The 14,337-nt window shown below is 44.5% G+C and overlaps 2 protein-coding genes across 2 annotated transcripts in view; one reads left to right on the forward strand and one right to left on the reverse strand.

Annotated features, from left to right (window-relative positions):
• On the forward strand, positions 1-9,224 carry Spec2 (CDC42 small effector protein Spec2). The gene is made up of 4 exons (XM_050178215.3): positions 1-99; positions 4,434-4,606; positions 5,494-5,586; positions 8,332-9,224. Exons 1-4 carry the CDS (start codon positions 54-56, stop codon positions 8,425-8,427), a joined length of 408 nt encoding a protein of 135 aa, XP_050034172.1. The 5' UTR covers positions 1-53; the 3' UTR covers positions 8,428-9,224.
• Positions 9,185-14,337, reverse strand: part of Atu (Another transcription unit) — a 23,632-nt gene continuing 18,479 nt past the window's right edge. The window contains exon 12 of the mRNA XM_050178214.3: positions 9,185-9,329. Coding sequence (XP_050034171.1) covers positions 9,258-9,329 — 72 coding nt within the window. The 3' untranslated portion in view covers positions 9,185-9,257. The remainder of the gene's footprint in view (positions 9,330-14,337) is intronic.

The raw sequence follows: 14,337 nt of genomic DNA on the forward strand, positions 1-14,337 counted from the left end.
ACGTTCACTTCGCGCGCACTGGCCCCGTGTTGTGCAGAGCAGCTGCTGGCACCATGTCGCTGGAGGAGGACGGCAAGGAACTGCGCTCCTCGCCGGACGGTGCGTATATATATACACACACGCTCCGTGGGGGTCTTCCACGTGTTTTCTTGCGCCCGCGGAGTTGGTTTCCTTCGCACGCGCACGCTTATCAGTTTAGTAGCGACGGTGTCGAACCGCGCACCTACCTATTCACTTCCACTTGTACACGCTATAGCTTCCACGGCAGAGCATCAGGTCCTGCGCCTTTAATAAGCACGTGCAGCTCCATTGCGACAGCTTCTTCACAGCATGGTGTGTACCTCGTTTTTTTTTTCTCTGTAGGAAGTATTGTCAAATTCGCCATCTTGTCAGCTCTGATTGGTCCAGAGGGCGGCTACGCGGCTTCTGATTGGCGCAAAGCAAGCAACGTGGCGCTGCGGCGTCCACCACCGCTAGTTGCCTGCTGCTCCCTAGTAACGTTGGCTCCCTGGTTGTAACTACTGCTCCTAGTAGGACCGTCGATTTGGGGTTGCGACGGCGGCGTTTTGGTGGGAGCGAAACGCAAGAGCGTGCGCTCGTTTGAGTAGATTTATGCGCGCGTTAAAGAACCCCGGGTCGTTAAAATTATTTCGTAGCGTTCTACTAGAGTCCCTTCTACGGAGTCTCTCGTAGCCTTGCAAGTGTTGCTACTAGCGGCAACGTGTCAAAGCAAAACTCGAGCCTAGTGTTGCTGTGACACGTTAAATCCCATGAATAAACCATCAGCGGGAGCTATATTTAACCTTTTTACCTCGTGGTGTGTCACATTTGATACGCACAGAACTACTACTAGCATAACAGTGTGTGTCGTCTCTCGTAGTCCTTCCGCGCAGTACGTCGTTTTTTATCATGAATTACGAACTAGCCCAAGCAGCCACCCTAGCATAACAAAATTTAAAAGAAATACTTCATGTTCATCCGAAATGTATGTCTACCCTAGCAATGAAATACGTAGCGACTTTCGCACTGGTAATAATGTTTTCGTTATTTTTTCTTCAGAAGAATGTATGGGCGACAGCTTGTCTCACAACATGCAATAAGTTCGTAAATAAACAGGTTATTTCCACAGTTCATACAGTTGAAATCAGCGCACCAAAACTATCAGGGTGTTTGTTTACTTTTTATGAACCCACGGTGACGTTTCGATCAATAATTACATTCGTGTGGCTCTCCGAGACAAGCATTACTTGCTCTATCATATAAATACAGCAAAGTAGATAAAGCAAGCAGTTATGAGTTGTTTTGTGGAGGATCATAGATATGTTTCCACCCGGAATAATAAATTTGGCGACAAAGTTGTTTTTCACGAGCTACACATTTTCTTAGAAATATTTGCGATGCATAATAGGCAAGGAAATGAAGTGCAAGCAGAGTTTACGATGAAGACAGTGTTGGGTCTGCCATGTCCCAGGAGCTAATAACAATAGAAGCGACAAATAATTATCGGAAAAACAGGAAGTGGGGTTTTTTTTTTTTTGGCTTGCGCCAAGCTCATAAAGACTATGCAAATCAAGAATTATGTCTATAAATGATTCGACGTAGAAATGGAAGGTGTGAATTAATCAAGGCTGACGTCATCAAGTTTCAATGAAACCTGTACTAGGTGGAGTTTTGAGAAATACGCTCCATCTCCTAAAGCAGTGTCATGTTCTTTCAATGGTTCTGATATTATTTTGCGAGATTTCTGCAATTCACTTGTCTTTTTTGCATGGGCAAGAAATATACCCGTGACTGCATAGTGTATCATGTATGATACGCGAGAATTCTTGCTCGTAAATTTGCGACCAGACGTTTCGTGAGAAGCATGTGGTTGGTTTAGGCATATCTGGCCTAAACAAAGGCTTGTCTAATTTTTTTCGCAGCGCGATAAAAATTCATGCAGTCTAAGTGTACCCGCCGTTGTTGCTTGGTGGCTATGGTGTTGGGCTGCTAAGCAACGAGGTCGCGGGATCGAATGCCGGCAACGGCGGCCGCACTTCTATGGGGCGGGGGTTTGGGGGCGAAGTGCGGAAACACCCGTGTACTTACATTTAGGTACACGTTTAGAGAACACCAGGTGGTCCAAATTATTTCGGGGCCCCCCACTACGGTGTGCCTCGTAATAAAATCGCGGTTTTGGCTCTTTAAATCCCATAATCTTTTTTTTTTTTCTTTTTCAGTTTAAGTGGCTAGCACGTACTTCGCGCTTGGACGTTCGTTGCAAAAAAAAAAAAAAAAAAAGAAATCGCTCTAAGCTTTGCATGGGGTGCAGTCGTTCCCGCATGTGCAGGCCTTGCGTTATCGAGGTGTTGACCATGGCGTGATTTATATACACCCTTTGAGGCTTGTCTTGTCCCTCAACGATAATCCTCATCAATCTTGCGCAAACACTACTTTAACACTCACAAACGCTAAGTGTCACGCTGATACGCGTACGCCATTCGTGACCTGAAATAGTGCTGGGTGAGCGTGCGTTATAAGAAAGGAAATAAACGCAAGATAGAAAACGGTTATTTATTGTCCGGGGAATATAGATAAGCTCCATAGGGTGAAAAATTATCTTTTTGTACACTCAGAAGAAAAGTTTGCAACCCTTTGGAGCCCATATCTTGTCCCACAACGATAATCGTCATCTATCTTCATAGGTCATGAACGGCATGCCCCTTAGCGACGTGACGTGCATTCTCGACAGGAAAGTAGCGAGAGCAGAGTTTTCCAAGAAAGGAAACGCAAGCAAGGCTTGACGGCGATTATTGGCGTGGAACACAATAAGCCCCAGAGAATGCAAACTTCTTTTTAAGAGTGTACTTTTGCTCACGTGTTTACTTACCATATCTGCGTGAATTAAAACGCAAACAATAAATAACCAATCAGTACGCTTGTTACGTGTAATTACGTGGAGCTGCGGCATGTCATCGCGCCGCAGCTGGTTTCTAAACGTGGAGTATTCGCTAGTGCATACGTTTCGGAGTGTTGAGAACTCTTTAGAATTGGGCCTCTGTCGCTAACGCAGGTGAACCAGAAAACAGGGCAACGCATCGGAGTATACTTTCGTAATTCTTCGCGTTTGACTTCATGTCTGGTTTTCGCTGTGCAGGCACAATCCTGCGCGATCTACTGCACCTCGATCGCTGCACCGCATGTTCTTCTAGCGTGGTGCGGTTAATGGGACGTCCCGATTTTGTCGCGCGCGTTCCCCGCTGTCATGAAAACGAGCTGCGGGCGGCGCGGGGGGTCTTCCTCCTCGCTCCCCAGCTGTGCTCGTTTATTATTTTTTTTTTCAGCGTAATTCACAGGGCCGTGCTCGCACGGCGGAGCAAGTTTTTTATTTTTTTTTCCCTCCCTACCTGTGGCGCGCTGGCGAGCATGCAGTTAAAATGTGCGAGTTCTTTTGAAACATTTTACACCCCTTTTTAGGCGAGCTGCGTTCGCGCTGCCATAATGACCCGTTTTTTGTATGCTTGGTGGTTCAGCGTAGTATATAGCGTCCTGCGGCCGAGCGTATGTCGGGGCTTGCGAAAATGACCGTGTACCGAGATTTCGTTTGCACGTCAAGTTGCCCTAGGTGGTCGCAATAAATCCAGAGCCCTCCAATGACTCCAGGCTTGACTGTCGGATGTTAACCCTGTCCATAAGGAAAATAAGGAATGTGAAGTACTCGCCACGCTGATTTCGCTGCAAGTAGTCCGTCAAAGTTGGCAGTGGGGGCGATATGTTAAAGCACTTGTGAACTTGATTTAGGCGCACTTGAACCTAGCTGCTCAAGCAAAGTTAATGTGTGGTTGTGTATCTACAGTGTGATGTGCAGCCCTCAGTCTAGCAACTGCTTGCTGGGGATTTGTGATAATGGAGCAGGCAGCCGAGCCACCACCTGCTCAAGTGGTGGTTCTCGACCTAATGATTGCTGATTTAATGCCTGAATGTAGGGTGGTACCAGAGTTCTCCGATGCAGTACAAAGTTCTCCAGATGGCAGCGTGCTGCGTCAGATTTGGACAGTTTTGATGAACCAGGAACATGCATTTAATGTAATAGCTTATAAGTTGCTTATTATGTGCCATCCAAAAAATACACACTTATTGTCTCGTACGATGCTTAGGTGGACGCCAATCTAAAGAAGTCAGTCAACGCGTGTTTTGTATTGCGAAACTTCTGACTGCACAGGTGCTACTGGTGCTGTTTCTGTTGTGCAGTAATTTGATGCTAAATAAACACCCTAAATATGGAGTTTGAAATGCAAGGGGAAGGCCTCGTATGTTTGCACATGGGTGCGTTTTAGTCATTCTATTTTTTCCAGCGATAACTGAAGAGCCATTTATATTCAGAGATTTGGCTCTGGCCCTAAACATATAAACATAAATGAAATTAAGCAGCAGCGTGCTTTACAATATTGCAGTGGCAGCAGCAGTGGAGCCAGCAGTGGAGCTGGCAGTGGAGTCGGCAGAGGCAGCGCCGCAGCGCAGAAGAAGCGGCAGCAAACGTGGGGCCTGCGAGGAGCTGCCCTGCAGCAGAATGGGAGACATCTGGGTCCAGTGCTTCGCATGCTGCGTGACTGAGCAGCCCGCCCCGGTGAGATTGGCCCGTGAAATCCGTACTGGTGTCTCTGCGATATTGCAGCTACTGAAGTTTCACCAACTGTGTGTACATTGTTGTTTTAAAGGTGTACTGACATGGAATTTTTGACTTAATTTTTCCATTAGAAATGAAGATCCGAGCCCTCTAAATTGTAGAAAAAATACCTGCAGGCATTAGAAAGCCTTGTATAATTTACTAGACTTTTTTCTATGAACCAGTTTTGGTTTTGGCTACAAAAAATTTGACACTTGATGGTTGCTTAGTTCACTCTGTTTCTGCATTCAGTAGGATACCACATGCTAGCACAGCCAGATGAAACATGCATGTCACTCGCAAGGAGGGCGAGTGCTAATGTCGTACCTGGCGTTAATTCTACACATGTCAAGGGATTTTGCTCCACGTCATGACATCATAATGTCGATAACACCAGGTGTAATTTTCGAGAGCAACTTTAGCATCAAGATTATGTCTCCTATGTTTCCCAAACTTCATACTAGCTAAGTGCAATGCTTCTACATTCAAGAAGCATGTGACATTTTCTACAGCTTAAAAAATTTCACTACTGCTTTAAATGCTTATAGAAGAATCATGTGTATTAACCATCAGTGCACGACATAAGTGCTTAGCTTCAGTTTTACTTGCACATTACCGTTCCCTGAACCCTCTGGGTCAATGAGCCATAGTCATCTATAAAGCTTTATGATTGTCACGTTGGGTGCAATAAAGGTTGTGTCCTGTTCTACCTACAAGGATAGTTCTGAACATCGAGACAAGAAATCTGTGTGCACACAAAATGTTCTTCAGAATGAAGTGGGAGAACTGTTGCTGGTGCACTGCCGGAGTAATGACTGTTTTTGCATTGTCTTTCGGTGCCCTTGCAGAAGCGGCGGCGGCGAATCGACCGCTCCATGATCGGCAACCCGACAAACTTCCAGCACACAGCTCATGTTGGCTCTGGGGACATGAATGTTCATGTAAGTTGGTGCTGAAGCTGCCTCTAAGAAAAACTGCGTACAGATCATTCTGTCCACAGAGTAGGCAGCTTAATACTGCAGGCCATGTTGACTCAACATCCTTAACATTGCACTTGTGCTCAACTGCGACGGCAGCTCCTGCATTTTTGTGTGTTGTGTCTGTGTAATCATCAGCCTGAGACAGAACCTTACACATTATATGCAACCATAGCCTGAATATAATGTTGTTCAGCTCGAGTCGCATGCTTAAATCCTGGCAGTTTGCATTTGTGGGAAAGTCAGCGGCTCGAAGTGTGGATAAAGACACACTTGTAGAAGTGAGAATGCATGAAGGGGAAAATGGCAACAGCACAGTATTGTTCAGTGACCCATTGAGGCTGATGTGCTTGCATAAAAAAAAAGCTGACATCTGGGTAGAATGGTTGGAAGCTGTGTTACTGCTGCACCACAGCAAGGTATATTAAAGCGAAGGTTGCACTACGTGCTACTAGGGTACTGATGCATGTTCACGCTACATCAGTGAAACTGCAGTATGCGGTCAAGAATGAAGCGTGCATGTGCAGCATTTAAAGATAAAAATGGCAGCTTGTGTGTAACTGCCGCATCCCAACAAAACTGCTGTAAAAACAGAGAGATGATGGATTCGGAAAGCAAGTGATGGGTGCTGTTCCTGCTGGTGGATGGGTGCTGTTCCTGCCTCGTCTGCCGAAGCTATCTGGCAAGCTCACCAATAGCCAGAGTTTCTTAAAAGGTTGGGAGATGAAACAAAAAGTGGGGCGGGGGCAGGAAGTTAATGTTGCGTGCAATACGTGCTCGACAGTGTTTCAGCTTGCTTTTATGGAGTACTATGCATGCACAAAAGTAGAAGGCTAAGAGTTGTAATCTTAAATGGTACACATGTAACCCCTGTAACATTTACTGCAGTTACATTGACAATAAATGGATTTGGGAATATTCCGGCTGATGCACTAGCATGGCAGTGCTAACAGCTGTGCAGCTTTTCCTTTTGCAGCTAGTAATCTCTACTGGGGTGAGGGGTTGAGGGTAGGAATTGTCAAAGGATTCCCAGAAAATTTTTTAAAAAAGGTGTGGAACATATTTGGTAGAGACATTGGTGATCAAACTCTAAACATATGAAGTGTGTTGAAAAAGAAACCAAACTTAGGGAATAGCATGCCAACCAGCAGAGGGAGCGCACATAGCAACAGGTTTAGACAACAAACTTCCATTTGCCCCATTTCGATCTGGCTGTTAGTTGGCGAGCTACAGCCACCAAAGTGAGCTTGTGCACAAGCTGTTCATTGCATTTGAGCCAAAGTGACAATGAAAGAGCTGGAATGTTTGTGCGTGTGAAATTTTGCTACAAACTTTGCAAAGCTTTCACAGAGACATTTCAATTGCTTAGCCAAGCATATGGAGAGTACTGTATGAGTCACACACAGTGCTATAGTGGTTTAAGCTTTTGGAACATGGCAGAATGTCGATTGGCGACGATCCCAAGCCTGGACGACTTTCCACATCAACAGGTGATGACATGACGAAAGAGTTTGTGCTGATTTTTGGAAATAGTCGTTTGACTGTTCCGAAAGTTGTTGATAATGTGGGCACAAGCGTAGGATTATGCCATCAAATTTTGAACGACTAACTTGAGCTGCATCATGTCAGTGCAAAACTCGTGCCATGTTTGCTGACTGACAATCAGAAACAGGCCCATTTTAAAATCAGCCAGTAACTGCTTGTTACTGCCAATAAGAATTAAAACTTCTTTAAGAACATCGTGACAGGCGATGAGACACGAGTTTGTGGCTGTGATATTGAGACGAAAGTGCAATCGTCGCACTGGGTGGGCAACGGGTCTCCTCGTCCGAAAAAATGCATGCATGAGTCGGTCAAAGATTAAGGTGATGTTAGTTGTGTTCTTTGACTGCAAAGGCACTATCAGGAATTTGTACTACGTGGTCAGATGGTAAACAAGGAAGTCTACCATGGAACTCTAGCACATTTGAGGGATACTGCGAGCAGCAAGAGGCCTGAATTTTGGGAAAACCAGACTTTGATGTTGCATCATGGCAATGCGCCAGCTTAGGGTTCGCTTCTTGTCCACAGCTATCTAGCAAAACATCGCGCTCCGTTGTGCCTCATCCACCGTATTTTCTGGACTTAGCCCTAGCACCCTAGCAGACTTTTTCCTGTTTCTCAAACTTAAAAACTATGTTGAAAGGATGTCGTTTCCAAACCATAGAGGAGATTCAGGACAATGCGGCATGAGACCTGCGTGCCATCCCAGAAAGTGCGTTCCAGGAGGCTTTCCATATATGGAAGAAACGATGGGAACGGTGTATTGCCAGTAGAGGGGACTATTTTGAGGGGGGCAGCGTTTTAAAATGTTGGTACAATATGCAATATAGATGTTATAGCAAAAGTTCAGCTTCTTTTTGAATACACCTTGTATTTTGTAGCCTGTTGCCCCTTTTCATGGTTGCAATTGCATTACTGTGGACGATGACTGCCAGACTGCAATGGTGCCAAGGTTGAGTGGCATGACGACGTAACATGCTTATCAAACTGCATGGTTGTGCTGTTCTGCACTCGTAACTGAAAGTGTTGCAGTGCCCCTGTAACTACATTTGATAAAGTTCAGTGTGAGTTGTGTGCTAATGTAAGTAAGCACATTCCTGCTGAATAAGTACCAAGATCCTTTTCATGAAATGTGCAGATACAAAGTACGCGCACTTGTGCTTGCAGCTCAATGCACTCCAGAACCAGATGGCCTCCAAGGGTGGCTACGAATATGCGCTTCCAGTGAATGTGTCTATCCCTGTGGTGGACGTTCAGCAGTGACCACGTGTGGGGGCCATACCTCAGCCCCGGACGTACGTGCGTGTTGCCCTGGTGGTGTGGTGATGGCGGACTCACCAGATGGCGGCCACTTGTGATGATGCCAGATGGACCAAAGGCTTTGCTCCTCTCCTTGATCCACCCCCTGCCCCTCAATCTTTTTTTTACCTCTCGCAACCTGTACCAGTGTGGGTGGCACTGAGCAATCGCTGATTGGGCTGTGCATGTTATTTATCAGGAGCACTGGTGTTGGGACTGTTTGGTTTGATGCCTGCAGATGACATCCCAGCCACACCAAGCTCGAGCAGAAAGTGCACCCTCCTTCCTTAAGCGATGACAGAAGCAAAATTGTTTACCACAAGGAGACTCAACAACAAGCCCATGCACAGAAGCCGTTTTCCTAGCCTTTCTTTTTTTTTTTTTTACTGTCTTTTTACTGCAGCACCTTTTAGGACACTTTTGTCACACACAGGTTGTTTAGATGAGCACATTGTGTATATAGAAGCAGGTCATGTTGCAGGAGTCCTTTTCCCCCCCTCCCACCTCCCTTTGTAGTGTGTGCGTGTCATGGATGTAGCCAGAGCCAGGTGTGGCTGCAGTATGTGTGTGTGTTTTCTTTTTTTAAAGGAAATGATCTACGCAGGATCAGAAGCGTTTGTAACAGCTAGTATTTAACGATGACTGCAGGCAAGCACTGTTTATGTGCAAAGATAGATAAAGAATTTTATCTGAGTGGAAGAATGGACAAGCACTGCCAATGTGCAAGAAGTGAATAAAAAAAATGTGTTTATCTATGAAAACGAGTATGTACAGTATGAAACAAGTGAGGATGCCTAGTCATCCTCATCACTCTCTTCAATGGCCTTCTTTGCTTTCTTGCTCTCTGCCTTCTTGTCAAAGTAGTCCTGTAAAAAGAAACAGTAGGGGTGGTTATATAGTGAATAGATGGCTGTTGTCACTTTACCATAACCTAAAGTGGGACTACTGTTTAGTGGGGCTACTGTAAAAACCTGCATATAATAGTTTATTTTCCACACATTCAATAATCACTCATTATATTTGGGTACGAAGACTTTCCACATTCCATGAACCTAGACATGGTTTTGGTTTTGCAATGTGCGAAGCAGGAGATGGAATTACCACAGTGGGACAGCTTGAAGTGACTGAAAAGAGCAGCCAGAGCTGGTGATGACAAAGTGCATTTGAAGAGGAGAAATTTGCGAGGTCCCAAAAAAAGGAGCTTTTTCAAAAAATTGAGGAAGACTTGGTAGCTCATGCCTACATATAGTGGCAAAGCTCTCTCTATCTTGCAGTCAACACCGAGCTACTGCAGCAAAATGCAATTGGTATCGCTATTCAGAAAAAATAATTATCATAATATGTGGGTGAGGACACTGGCCGCATTTCATAACATAACAATACATATACATGGTGACACAATGTCACTCGTGTCAATCTCTCACAGCAGCTGCTCGTGCCTTCCTTTCGTTTACTGCACGCGAGCTACTTTGAGTGTTTTTCTATCGCACTTACGGTATGGTACATGTCATCTACCTTCTTTCGTGCTCATTCATTCAGAACATCACAGCAATGTGTCCCTAAGAACTGTTTCATTAGCCACACTGGCTACTCATTACAGGGGCACACTTGTCGCATGCACCTTTAAGTGCAAAATTTTGAATGCTCTAGATGACACAGATGAGCACCTCTCCGACAATGTGTCTGAGGAAAGTGAGGGTGAATATGAGCAGGCAGCATGGCTTTGATACAGTGATATTATTAAAGCATGGTAAATGTTTATGATGCGTAAAAAAACTTTTCCTTTTTGCGGTCCTAAAATTACATTTCGCATCAGGGTTTTTATAGTACTTGCGTTGCAATGTGTGCAAACTGGAACCATGAAACAAACATCTGAATATCTTGTAGGCAGGCATCAAAAGCGCAGAGAAGTTAGGAGCAGAAGACAACAGGACAGAAAAGATCAATGATATTATAGTAGTGGGGCTCGATACAGTGACTGATCCGTATCATACAAAAAGAGGGCTGTTATGTACTTCCTGAAGACTAACGGTATTTACCGTACCTACTCACATAATGATCACACTTTTTTGTCAAAAAAATTGCTGCAAATTCAGGGGTGCGATCATTACGCGGGTTAAATTTCCCATGAAAGGAAAAAAATTTTTTTCATCCCGCATTTGCTGTGGGATGACAACAGGTCAACAACCAGGCAGCTGCCGCTGTAACAGATGGTAACAGTGTGGGACACCAAAACAAAAATGGCAGCCGGCGGAGCAAGCCCAATGCCATTTTTTTTCTCTCTGCGAGTACATTACGCGCATTTCAACAGTTTCTTCCGTATCAGTAATGAATAATATCATTAATATCAGCAAGTCTGCGGCAATAATGTAGCCATGTCCGCCTTGAGGGGACGAAAACAGAGATGGGCGTGCTTAGCTGCCAGTGATATAAAAACATGGCGGGTATGTTGTGGAAACTGCGGCATTTGTCTTCACTACTATCCTAATACAGCACGTTTTCGCTAAGGGTGGGTAAATAGCTGTGTTACAAGTGTCGGCGAATGAATTGGGTACACTTCTAATGTATCGGTGTAAATGTGGCTACTAGAGTTTCCGCTCACGATTTGTTCCGTGCCTACAAGAAGAATCGAAAGGCGCCTTTTTTTTGTTGTTGTTGACCACAACCATTATAAAGCCAAGGTAAGTTTGGTTGAAGCTTTCTTTTTTTATAGAAGTGTAGAAAGTGATGAAAGGAATAAAATGGGGCATTGGCTTTAGAATGTTTGGCACGTGCAGACTGCTTGGTATGTCTTGGAAGAGTCATTCGCGTAGTATTGAACAGCATTCGACAGATGGCAAGTGCGATCATCATTATCTAGACTTGGCACACGACATATCGCTGCGGCAAGTTCGGGGTGCAATCATTACACGGAAAAGAAAAAAAAAATGACATTTTGACGACAAAATTCAGGGGTGCAATCATTACGCGTGTAAATACGGTATATAGAAAGTTGGTTTCCCCCTTTGAATAGTGCGCTCGATAATATGCACGGCACAATGCACATTAGTCTGGGACACATGATTCGGACACTGCGGGGATCGCCTAAAATTCTCAATAAACAGATTTTGAAATATTGAATTTGTCGGACAATAAGTTCATTGCTGCATGTGCATGCTTGCATGCGACCTGGTCAGTCTGTATTTCGACCACTGTCGTGGCTGTTGCCAAAGATGGACAAAGTATGGTCTCCAAGTGCACCAAACGACATCCCTTGCAACTTGCAGAGGTCGACCACCCTCTGATAGCCATCTGATCACAGGTTTCACTGCAACAGTCACTTGTCGGCACTTGCCTCGCATGATCGCTCTCCTCTTCAACAGACATCGAGGGTAGAGTTTGCATCGTTTGAAGCTGCTTGAATGACTGACAATAATTTGCATCATAGCAGTCAAATAAGTTGCCCAAGACATTGTCACGATTTCGCATGTAGAGGGACAAATATGGACGCCTGGAACTTTCACGACACACCACAAGTGTAGTCCTTTTACAGCTTAGCTTGGGCAGAGTCGGCTACGACTGGATCAACTGGGCGACTAGGGTTTGTTACTTTCACTTACGAGGAGGCACCGGCAATGTGTCAAAGTATCAGCTTTTCTGCTCAACTATGTCAACTCAGTTGCCGAGTTGGTATGTGATCGTGCAGGCGAGATGGAGTCCAAATTCTCGAGTGGCGCTGTGTAAGGTCTCCAAAATTTTCATGCAACAGTCGGCAATTTATGATGCGGCACAATCAACAATTTTCTGAAGCCCTGTCTAGGAAGTTGGGAATCAGAGTGTGGCTAATTCAAGCTGGGAATGCAGAGGGAAAGATAACCACACTGGTGTGTCCCATGGACTGCATACCTATCAGATGGCACCACAGCATTTAGCACTGCAAAATGTGCCCCATTCTTCACTGCATCATTAATTTGCTTGTCCACTGAAGATGACAGTGTGCTAAAAATTTGATTGTGCAGGAATTTACTTAGTTTCGCGGAGAGGCGGTGCATGCGCCCACAATCTATCGCACAAAACCAAAAGGCTTAATTTCAACATTATGCATTCTTATGATTGCTAGTGACACATTGGCCTTTGGCTCAAGTTTGTCCAAAAGGCATTCTGTGGGAATGAGAAATTTTGGTCGAAATAATGACTGTGCTCGTTGTGTTAATTTGACCCTGACAGGACCAATGAAACTGATCAAGTTATCTGGTGGGTAGAATTAAACAAGATGCAGGGGAAAAAAAAAATGCCATAAGCACACCGCTGATTCATATGGCAGTATTTGCTGGAGTTCCACACACCTCCGTATCTAATGCGCACCAACTATCTATGTGTCCAAAGTAGGAAACTTATAAAGAAATGACTTAACGCTTTCAGGGTCAATGACGTAAATATACGGCACCGCGAACAAGTCCAAAATGGTCAATGCTGTAATTTATGGTGCCGTCTGTGCGTTTAAAAAGCGTGCCAATTTCCTATCTTCTTCTTTCCTGGCATGTGCTGCCATATGTGGGAATACAGGGAATTTTTTTTTCTCGCACCTCCATCTCTCTGTTTTCGTTGCATGGTTTGTTTGCTCCAGCATACGTACTATATACTACTGCGAGCTGTTTTAGCTTGCGCTCGCAAAACTTATGGCTGTCTCATTACTAATTGCTCTCAGGGGTGCGCATGTGCGAAGGATGCTGCCGTGCACGTGTTTATTTTTTTGTTAATTTTCTTTCTTGAGAATTGTGAAAACTAATTGCCTTTCAAAATTAGTGGAAGTTTGCCTCGCGTTAGGCGTTTTTGACGGGCACACAACCACGCAGTTTTCTTGAGTGCACTCAGGCTATGGACGTAAATTTAGTGTAAGAGCAGGACCATTTGAAACTTGCGAAATATTTTCGTGTGCGCATTTTCTTAGCCTTGAACTATGTGTATAACAATGCATCAGATATTTAATTATAAGTTCATTTCCTTTTTTGTTGTTGCTATTGATGAATAAACAGTGCATATATACCAACGCAAAACATCTTTTTCTCACCTTACGGTCATCCTAGAAATATTACAGTAAATGTTTTTCGAAATAGGTCCCTCTGAAGAATTTAAATCTGTAATAATAGAAATCGACTCTGGGCAGTCACATATGGCGAAAAAAAATCGACCCTGAAAGGGTTAAAGCTCCCAACCAGAGTATAAAAAAAGTTTGGCAGCACGTTACATTCCTGTAACACGTGAAGGCAAAAGCCTGCTGCACACTTGGTAACGCGCCGTCTCGCATGGTCGCATTGCTACTTTCGCACATCGGCTTTGCGTGCTCGTTTAGTGGGGTAGGGCTCTCGCCAACAACATTTCTTTTCTACTTTACGTTGCATGCTTTCAGCAGGGGATTGAAACGTATGCTATTCTGTGTGTTGTATGGTTATTTTCAATGAATGTATGAACTGTGCGGCTTCCCTTTGCAGAACATTTGTAGCCATTGCATTTTTTGCTCGCTTACGGGGGTATGAGCCATTGAGAAGGTCACTTTTTTTTTTTTTTTTGTACAACTCCCCTAGACGCCACGTTTCTGTACGTCGTATGCATGATCCCAATGAATGAAATCACTGTACGCTTCACTTTCCTGAGTGCTTGCAGCCTCTGCATTATGAGAGGGATGAGCCATTGCTGATAAGTTTTTGTACCATTGGACCGCACGACGCGTTTCTTTTTCAAGGCCATCATGGGTATGAGCCACTTCAGGCCTGCTACTTAATAATATTAACGCACACCCAATGTTTTAGGATGGTTGCCGGTTTCCTAAAGTTTGCTTAGTTGCAGTACAGCTACAGTTTGCGGTAAAGCGTACAGAGTCCGAAAAGGCTATTT

Source organism: Dermacentor andersoni, chromosome 5 (assembly GCF_023375885.2).
Source record: "Dermacentor andersoni chromosome 5, qqDerAnde1_hic_scaffold, whole genome shotgun sequence".
Taxonomy (NCBI): Eukaryota; Metazoa; Arthropoda; class Arachnida; order Ixodida; family Ixodidae; genus Dermacentor; species Dermacentor andersoni.